The sequence below is a fragment of the Myotis daubentonii genome, chromosome 3 (genome assembly GCF_963259705.1).
Source record: "Myotis daubentonii chromosome 3, mMyoDau2.1, whole genome shotgun sequence".
Taxonomy (NCBI): Eukaryota; Metazoa; Chordata; class Mammalia; order Chiroptera; family Vespertilionidae; genus Myotis; species Myotis daubentonii.
In genome coordinates this window covers 53,894,423-53,909,685 of record NC_081842.1, presented here as the reverse complement: position 1 = coordinate 53,909,685, position 15,263 = coordinate 53,894,423, and the positions used below count along the sequence as shown (strand labels likewise).

The window sequence follows — 15,263 nt, the reverse complement described above, 5'->3', positions numbered from 1 at the left end:
GTCTTCTGCTACCCACCATAAATAGTACAGAGCAGGAGGAAGAACAGGAAGTATTGAGAGTCAAGTATCAGATGCTGTGATTGGTATTTTGCACACACTAGTTTATTTAACTCTTATAACAGTCCTGCAAGTTACTCATTCAAGTCCCATTTAAAATATGGCAAAATGAAGGCCCAGGTTAATCTCTACAAGGGGAATTGGAACCATGCCAGACTTCTGATGCCAAGGAAAAAGGGCATTAACTCAGAGAGTGTACTATGTGCTAAGATTGATTTGTAATTTTACTGTTTCTCAAAACATGTCCATGTGGCAGATAAGTAATAAGAACGAGGAACTGTACGACTGGCCCAAGCTTAGTTACATAACCAGCAGGAGGCACGCTGGCATTCAGATCAGGCTCTGAGTCCACAGCCCACATTCTTCACAGTACAGCACTCGGCTGCTACAGCTCAGGACAGCTGCGTTATGCAATTCTTCAGGGAGATCAATGGAATCAACATTCAGCTAAAATACCAGGTAATCTAAACTGGGTCAGAAAAGTAACATTCCTGTGTTTCCTAGGTTATCTTTCAAATTCAAACACAGCAATAACAATCTCTTATTTATTGACATTTACTTTCTTTTAATTAGTAATTCAAATCTCGAGGGACACATCACCCATTAAATTCAGCTCACAGCATGGGAGGAAAAGAACTGGTAGAGTAGAGAGACCACTGTCCAGGAGTTAAAGCTTCCGATCTGGCTCTCTTCCTGGTCTGCACTGTAACTTTGGTTAAGACATGGGGACCTCTGAGCTTCTGTTTCACCACATGTAAATTGAAAGTATCCAAAAGAGAGAATCTTGGAAGAGAACTGTTTATGTCTTTAGAAAACAAATTTTCCTTGTAAGTGAGGCCCCCGAATTGTCATCTTTGGAGTGTAAGTACTATATACTGGTTTAGCCTGTATTTGTTAACCAGAGCAGTTCCTCCATGGACACCACAACCCAGGGATGCTCAAGGCCCTTATTGAAAATGGAACGAGCTCTCCAAGTTTGCTTCATTGTTTTTTGAAGAGCCCTGGGCAGATGTGGAAAAGGAAAGCAACTTAAGATGTGTATTCGCATTTAAGAGGCTTTAAAAATTTTCGCCTTAAGGATATTAAGAAGCATTTACAAATAAGAAATAGAAGTCGTTCAAATAGTTTTAGCCTCTGTGAGTTAGAATAGTGGATACTGTTCCATTTTGGTTCTCAGGAGGTTCTTCCTTTGTATGTCACTGTGACAGTGTTAGTGTGGCTTGTTTCCCACAAACAGTTGTTTCAGCTGTAATGGGAATGATTTGTTCTATGTGTCTGTTCCCTACTTATCGTGTGATTCTGGGCAAGTGCCTTCATCTAAGTCAGTGGTTCTCAACCTGTGGGTGACGACCCCTTTGGGGGCCGAACAACCCTTTCACAGGGGTCGCCTAAGATCACTGGAAAACACATAATTACATGTTGTTTTTGTGATTAATCACTATGCTTTAATTATGTTCAATTTGTACCAATGAAAATACATCCTGCATATCAGATATTTACATTACGATTCAAAACAGTAGCAAAATTACAGTTATGAAGTAGCAACGAAACTAACATTATGGTCGGGGGTCACCACAGCATGAGGAACTGTATTAAAGGGTCGCGGCATTAGGAAGGTTGAGAACCACTGATCTAAGTCTTTATCTGTAAAGGGACACCAAAATAACATAATTGAAGTCATAGTGCCTTACATAGTAGGGGCTGAAAAGAAGGCAGCATAGTATATTAGAAAGAACTTGGGACAGAGAGTCTTGGATACAAACATCAAACCCTGCTCCTTACTAGCTAAGTCATCTTGGGCAAGTGATTTCACTTAAGCCTTATAGTGGGCTTACTAACTCTTATCTTCTTTATATTAATTAAATAAGAATATACTAAAGTGGCTGTTGCAGAGTTGTACTAAACAATTAGTACTTTTATTAATAATTCTATACAATCTGGAAAGATGCACAAAAGTTAGTACAGTTGACCCTTGAAGAACATGAGGGCTAGTTAAGAGGGGCCAATCCCTGTGCAGTTGGAAACCTGCATATAACTTTTGACTCCCCCCAAACTTAAGTTGTCGCTCGCTCGGTTTTGGAGGACCACCCACAGAGACCAAAATCCATGGATGCGCAAGTCCCTTATATAAAATGGTGTAAAACAATGCAGTCAGCCCTCTGCGTCCGTGGATTCCCTATCCACGGTTGGCTGACTGCGTAAATGGGAAACCCGGGGATACAGAGGGCCGACTATATATTTATTGGGAAAAAACACACACACCAAAAAAACCACATGTAAGTAAACCCGTGCAGTCGAAACCCATGTTTTTACAGGGTCAAGTGTATTTTCTTACAAAAAAATCAACTTACATAGTAGGGGCTGAATATATATATTTTAATACATAAGTGGCATAATTTATAACCTCTCGATATTTTACAACATTTGACCAGTAAATACTTCAAAAAGTCTTATGCTGGGATCTTGTTGTATGGTAATTTTGGGAGCGCTTGAATGATTTTACAATACTTTTTTTTAGTATATTTGGTTTGGTACCAATCTACAGTATTTAGTATAACAGCTACAGTATTGTTTTAACATACTTAATACCAAACCTACAAAAGAAATTTTGATTAACTTGCCTAATAGCTCTTGAATTGTTTATAAATTATGTGATGCCCAAAACTGTTCTAAGAAAATGTTAGCTTGCAAAATAATATTTTTCTTTCAAAATTCAAGACACATTTGACATATGGATTTCACAATAAAGTTTATTAGCTGTTCTCCTCTTTCTCATAAATGGAATGGATAATGTTGATAATTCTTTACAAACCAGTACTCATTGTTTAAGAAACTGTAAGGTGGAGGTTGTCAAAAACACATATTTAATAAACAACACCAAAAAAAGCAATGGGAAGCTAAACAATATTATTAATATAAAAGACCAGAGAAACTGATTTCTGAAATCATATCTACCTTTCACTACAATTTCTTGAAATTGTTCACCATGAAGATCTGTGCAACCCTAGTGAAAAGCAGCCATGAGGTGAAAGGTGTTCAGTCTGAGGGGAAAACACACACACACACAAGGTTTTTTGCCTGTTTTCCTATTAATGAAAGGAAAACTGGAAGGAGAGGCATACAACCAAATTCAAACCCAATGACAAGAATAACAGTAACAAAAACAAAATCAAACCAACCAGGAACCATTTGAAAACTTTTATAGAAAAGAGGAGAACATGCATACTTTTACATGTAATCTAATTTCCCTAAAGATTTCTTTCCATAACCACCATACCCCTGTTTTCAGTTCACATGATTAAGGAAGATAAAGTCTAATCAATTAATATTTAATTAAAAAACAAACAAAAAGTTAAGAGTAGGTGACAAAAGAAAAAAATATATTTTAAATATATATATGTTTGTGTGTGCAACTATGTAAAGAAAATAATTCCCATAGTTACAGAGTTTAGTTAAAGAAAGTTATATATATATTTATATATATATATATATTTATTATAACAAAATAGGCAGTTATTGTGGGTAAAATATTCATTAAAATCTGACCCCTAAGGATATATTTAAAGTTTAGACTATGAATTGGACTCCTTTTCCATGGTCATGGTTACTATATCACCACTATAATGTTGGTTTTGTCTGTACTTTTGTCTACGAAATTTTCTCAACCTTATCTGTAAAAGGTGAGCTCCCCCTAGCACCTAAACATGGCCTCATTTCAGAAATGTGATGCTTATTACATATGGACAACTTTTGTAAGAATAGTGTTGCACAAGTATGTTAAAAATATTTAAACATTGTTATCCCTAGCAGATGTATTGGAAAGAAAAACACAGAGCCCTTAAACAATAATAGACTTTAAGAACTCTTATGAAAAATGAATATCCCTTGGGAAATTAAGTTAATCCAGACATTAATTTTGAAATTAAAAAACATACATTTTCTTATTTGCCTATAATGAAATATTTGTTGAGATAAGACAGATCAATTGAGAAAAGGATTTGAGAACTAGTATATTGGCCAAACCATGCTATTAAAGTTAAGCGTGCACTGTTGCTCCAAGTTTACTAAATCATTGATTAAAACCACTTTTCTTTCATTTATATTGAAATTTGAAAAAATGTATATAAAGCTTTTCTGAAAATCTTTTAAAGTTACTTTCCCTTAAACATTAAGGAATTTTACCACAATTTCCCCATCTTCCCAAATTCTTAATAGCTGGTCAGGCCATTCCATTTCCAGTTCTGAAAAATGGCCACAAACCAGTAGTGATATAAAATAATACAGATGCTACAACTTGAAGGAGACACTAGGTTGCAAAAACAAGTGCGATTTGCAGACCATGATGAGTGGGATAAGATTCAACATGGAAGGAGTATTAAAGACAGACTCCAGAGGAAAGGGAAAAGAAATGTCAAAGAAAATGAGACTGGAACAGAAAAACATCAGTCCTCATAACTTTTCTTTCGCTGGAATCCAGATGTAAGGACCAGACTGTTCTTCTATGATTTGCTTCACTTGGTTGTAAATGTCTTCCAGCGTATCGCCCTGTACAATTGCTGTAATGAAATCAGAAACTTCCATTAAATTGTCTATCTTCACCATTATAATTATTGGTGAAATAGTAGATGCCAAATCTTAGAAATAGTTATTCATTCAGGAAGGGATACCATTTATGTATTGTTTGTTTAGTTAAATTGCTCATTTAATTAGTTTTCCCATTTGTAAAATATAAAAACTTTTATTTTAAAAACTGATCAAAAAGTGGGATTTGGTAATTTTTACTTTCTTTTATGTATTTGGGAAATACACAATGAAGTATTTAAAGCCAAAAGAGCATCTGTCTGCAACCTACTATTAAATGTTTCAGAAAAAAATTATAAATGTGGTAAATGTTAATTAACATTTGGGGAATAAGGAGTAAGAGTATATACGAATTGCTGGTACTTCTCTTACAATTTTTCTGTAAGTCTGAAATTATTACATATATAAAAAAGCAAATGGGTCACAACATCATGGCACTTAATGGTACTTAGTGTGACTACCAAATATACACTTACCATTATTTCAAACAAACAAATAACAATAATGACAAAAAATTGTTCAAAGATACCTAAGGGGTAATTTAAAGGACAAAATGAATTAGAAAGATTATTTGGAAATTGCTACTCATTCTTTTCTTTTTAAACAAGTAATATCTTAAAATGGATCAAGATTTATAAAGGATGAAAGTCAATTTCATAGAAGAAATAAAATCTGAGTCTATTTTTCTCCAGTCATGTGTGAGTTATTCTTATACATGCTATCCTAATCAATAACCCAAGAAATACTAAATTTCAAGAGTCCTCATCATCACTGCCTAGGTTAGATGTATTATTTTGAAAATGATAATACCAATTACTACTGGTAGATGTGGGCATAGTTCAAAATCCTTTTCAATGGGTCACTTCATATGGCTCCAAAGCAAAATTCTATCATAAAGGGCACTGCCACATATGATGCCAACCTGTGAAATGCTCAGTAAATTCTTGTTCCAGTTTCATAGCTCTCTCAAATGTTTTTCTGGCTTGTTCTTCTGTTAGTCGCTTATTCATTTCCCTATGCAAATAAATTTAGAAATTGGTAATTACTACATTATAATACTTTCTGAAGAAAGATGACAAAGGAAAGAAGACATAAAAACATAAAATCATGAGTATTGTCAAATGCTGTTGAGCTCTGTTGAGACAATGAATGTCATTAAAAACTAGATTCAGTCACTGAATACGTAGCTTTATACTTGGAATGACAGAAGGGTTTAGCACATCTTTGCACTGGCACAAGGCAGCCAAAAAAACTAAGATTCGACAGTTTAGATTTTGATAAAAACTTCATATCTAAATATGACGTACAGATCTCCTACCAATTCATAGATGATAAAGGGGACATAAACATTAAACAACACTATGATAAGGCAATTAGAAAAATATAGTCTGGGGAAAACTACAGAATAATTTAGTTTCTTCAATGAATAAATAGGAAAAAAAGGAGATATGTTTGAATCAAGTTCCAAGTAAGGTCTATTCATGACAATTTGGAACTTGATTCAAACAAACTGAAAAACATACACAAAACTTACAAAACAATCAGGAAAATTTGAACTGATGATATTTAACGAGTTATTAAGTGTGACATAATGACGTTTTTAAATAGGAAATTCCTATCTTTCAAATACATACTGAAATATATGGATGAAATCATATAATGTCTGGTGGGGGGCAGTGAAAAAAGACTCATCATAAATGATAATTACTGTTGCAGCTGAATGATGGGTACATGGGAGTTGGTTTCCTATTTAAGAGTGAAAACTTTCAATATTTCACCATTAAATATGATGTTTGCTTTTGTAGATGGCCTTTATGAGATTAAGAAAATTCCCTTCTATTCAGTTTTTAAAATGATTTTGTCATGAATGGATGATAATTTTATGGAATGTTTTTTATGTTTATTAAAATGATCATATACTTTTATACCTAAAATTGCTAATGTGGTATACGACAGTGATTAAAAAAAGCAAGTAATTAAAAATTGTGGCCTGGCCAGTGTTTCTCAGTGGTTGAGCATCAATCTATGAACCAGGAGGTCAGGGTTGATTCTTGGTCAGTGCACATGCCTGGGTTGCAGGCTCGATCCCTTGTATGGGGCGTGCAGGAAGCAACTGATTGATGTTTCTCTCTCTTCACTGATGATTCTCTCTCCCCCTTTCCCTTCCTCTCTGAAATTAATAAAAAAATATTTTAAAAAATTGTTGTAAAATATACATGACATAAAAGCTACTATTTAAACCATTTTTACACGTATAGCTCAGGAGTATTAATACCTTCCTTCATGTTGTTGGAACCATCACCATCATCCATCCCTAGAATTCTTTTCATCTTGTAAAACCAAAATACAAGACGTATTAAAAATAACTATTCTTTCCTCCTCCTAGCCCCTGGCAACCGCCATTATACTTTCTGTCTCTATGATTTTGACAACTCTAAGTACTTCATATAAGTGGAATTTGTCTTTTTTGTGACTGGCTTATTTTACTTAGCATGTCTGCAAGGTTCATCCATGTTGTACCATATTGCAGAATTTCCTTCCTTTGTATGTATATTCCACATTTGCTTATCCATTCATCCCTCGATGAACACTTGAGCTTCTTCCACATATTAGCTATTGTGAATAATGCTACTGTGAACATGGGTATACAAATATCTTTCAAGACACTGATTTCAATTCTTGTATGTATATATCCACCAGTGGAATTGTTGCATCATATGGCATTTCTGTTTTTCTTTTTTGAAGAACTGCCATACTATTTTTCATAGTGGCTGCACCATTTTACATTCCTACAACAGTGTGCAGGAGCTCCAATTTTTCCACATCCTTGCCAGCACTTGTTTTTTTGTTTTTTTGTGTGTGTGATTTTGATAGTAGCTATCCTAGTACGTGTGAGGTGGTATCTCACTGCAGTTTTGATTTGTATTTCCCTAACAGTGATGCTAAGCATCTTTTCATATGCTATTATTGTTCATTTGTGTATCTTCTTTGGAGAAATGTTTATTCAAGCACTTTACCCATTTTTGAATTGGGTTGTTTTCCTATTAAGTTTTAGTTCTCTATATATTCTGGATATTAAGCCTTTATCAGATATATGATTTGCAAACAGTTTCTCCCATTCTGTGGGTTATCTTTTTACTTTGTATATTGTGCCTTTTGATACAAAAAAACTTTAGATATTTATGAAGTATAATTAAACAAAAAAAAAATCCTCCTCACCCAAGGATATGTTTTCATTGATTATTGGAGAGAGAGAGAGAGAGAGAGACAAGAGAAGAGAAAAGAGGGGGGGAGACACACACACACACACACACACACACACACACACACACACACACACACGTCAGTTGCCTCCTCTATGTGCCCTGACCAGGGATTAAACACGAAACCCAGGTATGTGACCTGGAAGTCGAACCTGTGACCTCCTGGTGTATGGGATGACACTCCAACCAAGTGAGCCACCCGGCCAGGGAAAGCCTATTTTTTTTTTTTTTTAAATATTAAGGGCTCCGATTTCTTTTTTCTTTACTTTTATTTTTTTAATTAAATCTTTATTATTCAGATTACATTTGTTCCTCTTCCCCCCCCCATAACTCCCCTCCTCCCAGTTCCCACCCCACCCTCCGCCCTCACTCCCCACCCACTGTCCTCATCCATAGGTGCACGATTTTTGTCCAGTTCTCTTCCCAGATCTCCCACACCCCTTTCCCCGCCCAAGAATAGTCAGTCCATTCCCTTTCTATGTCCCTGATTCTATTATAATCACCAGTTCATTCTGTTCATCAGATTATTTATTCACTTGATTCTTAGATTCACTTGTTGATAGATGCATATTTGTTGTTCATAATTTGTATCTTTACCTTTTTCTTCTTCTTCCTCTTCTTAAAGGATACCTTTCAGCATTTCATATAATACTGGTTTGGTGGTGATGAACTCCTTTAGCTTTTCCTTATCTGTGAAGCTCTTTATCTGACCTTCAATTCTGAATGGTAGCTTTGCTGGATAAAATAATCTTGGTTGTAGGTTCTTGGTATTCATCACTTTGAATATTTCTTGCCACTCCCTTCTGGCTTGCAAAGTTTCTGTTGAGAATCAGCTGACAGTCGTATGGGTATTCCCTTGTAGGTAACTGAGTTTCTTTCTCTTGCTGCTTTTAAGATTCTCTCTTTGTCTTTTGCTCTTGGCATTTTAATTATGATGTGTCTTGGTGTGGTCCTCTTTGGATTCCTTTTGTTTGGAGTTCTCTGTGCTTCCTGGACTTGTAAGTCTATTTCTTTCACCAGGTAGGGGAAGTTTTCTGTCATTATTTCTTCAAATAGGTTTTCAATATCTTGCTCTCTCTCATCTTCTGGCACCCCTATAATTCTGATGTTGGTACGCCTGAAGCTGTCCCAGAGGCTCCTTACACTATCTTCGTATTTTCAGATTCCTTTTTCATTTTGCTTTTCCAGTTGGGTGTTTTTTGCTTCTTCGCATTTCAAATCTTTGACTTGATTCTTGCGCTCCTCTGGTCTGCTGTTGGGTGTCTATATAATATTCTTTATTTCAGTCAGTGTATGCTTAATTTCTAGTTGGTTCTTTATTCCAACATCGAGGGTCTCATTAGATTTCTTGAGGATCTCACTATATTTATCGGTGGTCTCACCAGTCTTTTCGAAGGCCTTACTAAGTTTATTGGCGGCTTCTAGACAATTCTTGAGAGACCTTAAAAGTGTGGTTTTGAACTCTATATCCTCCATTTCTGTCATTTTTGTCCTGTTTGTCTCCGCATTTTTTATGCTTTCTTGGTGCACCCCCTTGTGGTCTTTGTGTGTAGTCTTGTTGTAGTTAAGCCTTGATTGTTGTAGGTAACACGGGGGGGGGGGGTTTGACCTCTAGGCCAACTGGGTGTGAGAATCAGCTGTGTCTGCAGTGGGAGAACTTCTGTCCTCTAGGGAGGTGCTAATCTAGCCTTTGCCTAAGGCTATCCCGCAAATGCCTCTGTGCAAGGCTTGGGCAGGGCGGGTCCCAGGGGATCAACAGGGCGGGCGGAGCGAGCAGTTATGGCTGCTCTCAGTCCTGTCCCCAGAGGCTCTGCCTCTCAGAGTCCCAGCAACCACTGCAAACCTCGGAGAGAAAGCTGCCCTCGAGTTCCGACCGATGCCAGACAGTCCTACTTCTCCTGTTTGAGTTTGGGTCTTCAGAGACAAGCCTGGAACTGGAGCTCAGAGCCTGAGACTCCCTCCCGATTGAAACAGACAACCGCGCCCTCAGCCGCCAGCCCACTCCGCACGCACCTCTGCACCTTAGTATTTTCCGCACTGCGCCTCCTCTGAGTCTTGGTATGCTTTTCTCTTTCCTTCTAGTTGTAGAATTTCCCCTCAGCCAGCCTTCCTGTGGTTCTGGGTGATGTCCGTTCCATTTTTTAGTTGTATTTTTGAAGTTGTTGTGCGAGGCAGCAACCTCCGGTGTTTACCTATGCTGCCATCTTGGTTTCTCTCCAAGTCTATTTTTTTGATTCTTTCGTTATCTACGCCTTTAGAGTCATAACTAAGAAATCATTGCCAAATCCACTACTGTGAAGCTTTTGTCCTATTTCTTTTTCCCAGGTTTTATTGACTTACATTTAGGTCCTTGATCCATTTTGAGTTTTTGTGGAAGGCGCCTTAGGTAAAGGTCCAACTTCATTCTTTTGCATGTGGGTATTGCTTTTTCAGCACCAGTTGTTGAAAAAGGCTGTTTTTTTCCCCTTCCTCCTTTGAATGATCTTGCATCCTTGTTAAAAAGCAGTTGATTATATACGAGGGTTCATTTCTGAGCTTTCTATTCCATTCCATTGGTCTATATGTCTGTCTTTCGGTCAATACCACACTGTGATGATTACTATAGCTTTGTAGTAAATTTTGATATCAGGAAGTGTGAGTCTCCAAGTTTTTCTGTTCTTCTGAAAGACTGTTTTGGTTATTTGGGTGTCTGTTGAGAATCCGTATGAATTTTATTATGGTTCATCTACTTCTGCAAAAAAGTCATTGGGATTTTGATAGGGATTGCACTGCATTGCACCTGTAGATTGCTTTGAAAAGTTTTGACATTTTAACAATGTCTTCTTCCTAATCCATGCACATGGAATGTGTTTCAATTTACTTATGTCTTCTTTAACTTCTTTAGTGTTTCATGGTTTCATTGTACAGATCTTTCACCTTGGTTAATTTTAGGCATTTTAATCTTCTTGATGCTATTATAAATGAAATTGTTTTTATAATTTTATTCTCAGATTGTTCACTGTGGAGAAATGATTTTGTTGACTTTGAATGCTACTTTGCTGAATTTATTAGTTCTAGTAGCTTTTATGTGGCATCTTTAGAGCTTTCTATAGATAAAATAATATAATCTGAAAACAGAGATAATTTTACTTCTTCCTTTCCAATCTGGATGTCTTTCATTTTTTTTCCTCACTTGGTGCCGGGAGCTGGTCTATGCTTGCTGTTTCAAGGGACCTGGCATATATGGCATACTGTTCTTAATATGTTTGCTCACCTTCTCGGCACTATGTGTTTTAACCAAGGTCTCTGAGAAAGGTTGTTTCCCCAGGTAGGGATTTTCCCCTGAAGTTAGGGAGGGAATAAAACCCCTTAACTAAGTGCCAGGCAGGTGATTAATCACTTTAACTACAAACAATCATGCTTAAGCTGCATAATCTTTACTCCCTGGAATGGAGATAAGAAACGCCCTAACCTTTGTAATAGAGATTGATAGGATTGAATCGGCTGATATAAATACAGATGTAACAAGACAGAGAGAGACAGAACTTAGAAGAGAACCAAGAAGACAGAACCTACACAGAACCTACAGACAGAAGAACTTTGCTGGAGAGAACATGGCAAAAGATCCTGGACTGAACCTGACTACAGAAATTGGCAAGAGAACCTGACTAGAACCTGGTGACTGAACCTGGCTGGAGAACCTGGACAGAACCTGGCTGGAGATCCTAACCAGAACCTGGCTAGAGATCCTGGCTAGGCTGCTGATCAACGGAACGCTGTCTCCGTGTCATTCCCTCTTCGCCAACTCCGTCCACACCTTTGGGGACCCCTGGACCTGCTGGGGATGGACCCCGGCAACCTGGGACAGTTTTTTCTTTGATCTGGCCAGAACTGCCAGTACTATGTTAAATAGAAATGGTGAAAAGCAGGCATCCTTGCTTTGTTCCTAACCTTAGAGAAAAAGCTCTCACTCTTTTACTGTGTGATGTTTAGTGTGGATTTTTTATTCATGGCTTTTATACTAAAGTAGTTTCCTTCTCTTCCTATTTTGAGTGTTTTTATCATGAAAGAATATTGTCAAATGCTGTACCTGCATTAGTTGAGATGATTGTATGGATTTTCCCTTTCATTTTGCTGATGAGGTTTATTATGTTTGATTTTCATGTCAAATCATCCTTATATTCCAGAAATAAATTCTACTTGGTCATGGAGTATAATCCTTTTAATATACTGCTGAATCCGGTTGTTGAGGATCTTTGCATCAATGCAGTTTTTTTCCCCCTTATAGTGTCTTTGTATCAGGGTAATACTGACTTCATAGAATGAGTTAGGATATATTTTCTCTTCAATTTTTTGGAAAAGTTTGAAGACTTGCATTAGACCTTTTAAAAATATTTGGTAAAATTCACCAGTGAAGACATCTGGTTCAGGACGCTCCTTTGTTGGGAGTTTTTAATTACTGACTCAGTTTCCTTACTAGTTATAGGTCGATTTAGATTTTCTATTTCTTTGTGAGTTAGTCTTGGTAGGTTTTATGTTTCTAGAAATTTGTCCATTTCTTTTGGTGCTCAATTGTTCATAGTACTCTACTTATAGTCATTTTATTTCTGTAGAATCAGTAGTAATGTCCCCCATTTCATTTCATATTCTAATAATTTGAGTCTTCTCTTTTCCCCCTTAATCCATCTAGCTAAAGGTTTGTCATTTTTTGCCCATCTTTTTGAAGAATCAACTGTTGGTTTCACTGATTTTTTCTCTACTGTTTTCTATTTTGTTGATCTCTGCTCTAATCTTTATTCACTTCCTTCTGTTAGTTTTGGGTTTAGTTTGTTCTTATTTTTTTAGTTCCTTAAGTTACAGTTAGGTTGTTAATTTGACACCTTTCTTGACTTTTTTTTTTTGAGAATATTTTTTCCATTGCTTTTCAAAGAGACTGGAAGAAAGAGGAGAGTGGGAGGGTAAGAGAGAGAGAAACATTGATATGAGAAGGACACATCGACTGGCTGCCTCCTGTATGTGCCCCAACTGGTAACAGGGAGTGAATCTACAACCTAGGTACATGCCATTGACTGGGAATCAAACCTGAGATCCTTAGGTGTGAGGACTGATGCTCTAACCACTGAAGACCACCGGCTAGTGCTTTCTTGCTTTTTAATGTAAGCATCTATAGCTATAAATTACCCTGTTAGCACTGCTTTTGCTGTGTACCATACATTTTTATGTTGTTACTGTTTTCATTCATCTCTTAAATATTTTCTAATTTATCATGTGATTTCTTCTTTGATCCACTGCTTGTTAATTTCCAGTTTTGTCAAATTTCCAGTCTTACTTTTGATATCTAAATTCAACCTACTGTAATCAGAGAAGATACTTATCTTTTAAAATCTATTTAGGCATTTTGCCACCTATGGTCTTTCCTGGAAAATGTCCCATGTGCAAGTGAGAATGTATATAGGATGGGGCAAAAGTAGGTTATAGTTGTGAGTACACAAAACAGTTATTCTTGTATTATTTTCCATACAAAGAACTATAAACCTACCTTGGCTCCATCCTGTAATGTGTTGTTGTTGGGTGGAGTGTTCTGTATGTGTCTGTTAGTTCTAGCTGATTTATTGTGTGGTTTAAGTCCTCCATTTCTTATTTTCTGTCTGGTTGTTCTATCCATTACTGTGAGTGGGGAATTGAAGTCGCCGACTATTATTGTAAAACTTTCTCCCTTTATAATCTCATGATAAAGTGAATGGATGAGGAGGTGCTTTATATGGGTGGACAAAGAAAGTGATTTATTGAGATGGAATCTACTCCTGAAAACACTGTAAAGATTGTTGAAATGACAACAAAGGATTTAGAATATACATAAACTTAGTTAATAAAGTAGCAGTTTACTCTAATTTTTTAAAAACCTTTTCTTTTTATTTATTAATTTTAAAAAAAGTGCCCTAACCGGTTTGGCTCAGTGGATAGAGCATCAGCTTGTGGACTCAAGGGTCCCAGGTTCGATTCCCGTCAAGGGCATGTACCTTGGTTGCGGGCACATCCCCAGTAGGGAGTGTGCAGGAGGCAGCTGATCAATGTTTTTCTCTCATTGATGTTTCTAACTCTCTATCCCTCTCCCTTCCTCTCTGTAAAAAAATCAATAAAATATATATATTTTAAAAAAGTGTTGTTTTCCACTTAGCAGGATATTCTTTTTTAAAAAAATATATATCTTTATTGATTTCAGAGAGGAAGGGAGAGGGAGAGACAGAAATATCAATGATGAGAGAGAATCATTGATTGGCTGCCTCCTACATGTCCCCTACTGGGGATCGAGCCTGCAAACTAGGCCTATGCCCCTTGACCAGAATCAACCCTGTGACCCTTCAGTCCACAGGCCCACTCTCTATCCACTGAGCCAAGCCAGCTAGGGTAGTTTACTCTTATTTTGAAAGAAGTTCTACTATGGGCAAAATCCTATTAAACAGCATTGCAGGTTACAAGAGAAGCCATTCAGGAAAGAAAGAGTCAATCGATATGGGAGACTTCACTGTTGTTTTAATAAATTGCCACAGCCAACCCAGCCTTCAACAACCAGCACCCTGGTCATTCAGCGTCACATCCAGGCAAGACACTTCACTGTCAAAAAGATTATGACTTGCTGAAGGCTTCAATGATGGTTAGCATTTTTAACAATAAAGTGTTTTTTAATTAAGGTATGTACATTGTTTTATTAGACATAATGCTACTGCACACTTAATAGACTATAGTATAGTGTAAACATTAACTTTTGTATGTACTGGGAGACTAAAAACTTGTGATTTGCTTTATTGTAATACTAGAGGCCTGGTGCATGAAATTCGTGCACTTGGGGGGGGGGTGGTTCCCTAAGCCGGGCCTCTGCCCTCTCACAGTCTGAGAGCCCTCAGGGGATGTCTGACTGACGGCTTAGGCCCGCTCCCCACGGGAAGCAAGCCTAAACCGTCAGTCGGACATCCTTAGTGCTTTTGCGGAGGCAGGAGAGACTCCTGCCACCGCTGCTACGCTCGCCAGCTGTGAGCCAGGCTTCTGAGCGGTGCTCCCCCTGTGGGAGTGCCCTGACCACCAGGGGGCAGCTCCTGCATTGAGCATCTGCCCCCTGGTGGTAAGTGCATGTCATAACAACCAGTCATTTGCTATTTGGTTGATTTGCATATTAGCCTTTTATTATATAGGATTTGCTTTATTGTGTTGGTCTGGAACTGAACCTACAATATCACTGAGGTACGGATATACTTTTGTGTGTAGTGGAGACTGCTCATTATCATTAATGTAGAACAGAAATGTTCAACCTGTATGCCGCAAGGATTTTTAAAACATGCAATACCTGATTATTTAGTCAAGGGTACTGACCTCTTTTCCCTTAGT

The 15,263-nt window shown here is 37.2% G+C and overlaps 1 protein-coding gene across 13 annotated transcripts in view; it reads right to left on the bottom strand.

Annotated features, from left to right (window-relative positions):
- Positions 1-2,789: 2,789 nt before the first annotated feature.
- The window catches only part of DLG1 (discs large MAGUK scaffold protein 1), a 308,802-nt gene continuing 296,328 nt past the window's right edge, over positions 2,790-15,263 (bottom strand). For all 13 annotated transcript variants that reach the window (XM_059687457.1, XM_059687469.1, XM_059687460.1 and 10 more), the window contains 2 exons: positions 5,561-5,652; positions 2,790-4,613 (listed from right to left, as the gene is read on the bottom strand). In XM_059687457.1, coding sequence (XP_059543440.1) covers positions 4,507-4,613; positions 5,561-5,652 — 199 coding nt within the window. In that variant the 3' untranslated portion in view covers positions 2,790-4,506. The remainder of the gene's footprint in view (positions 4,614-5,560; positions 5,653-15,263) is intronic.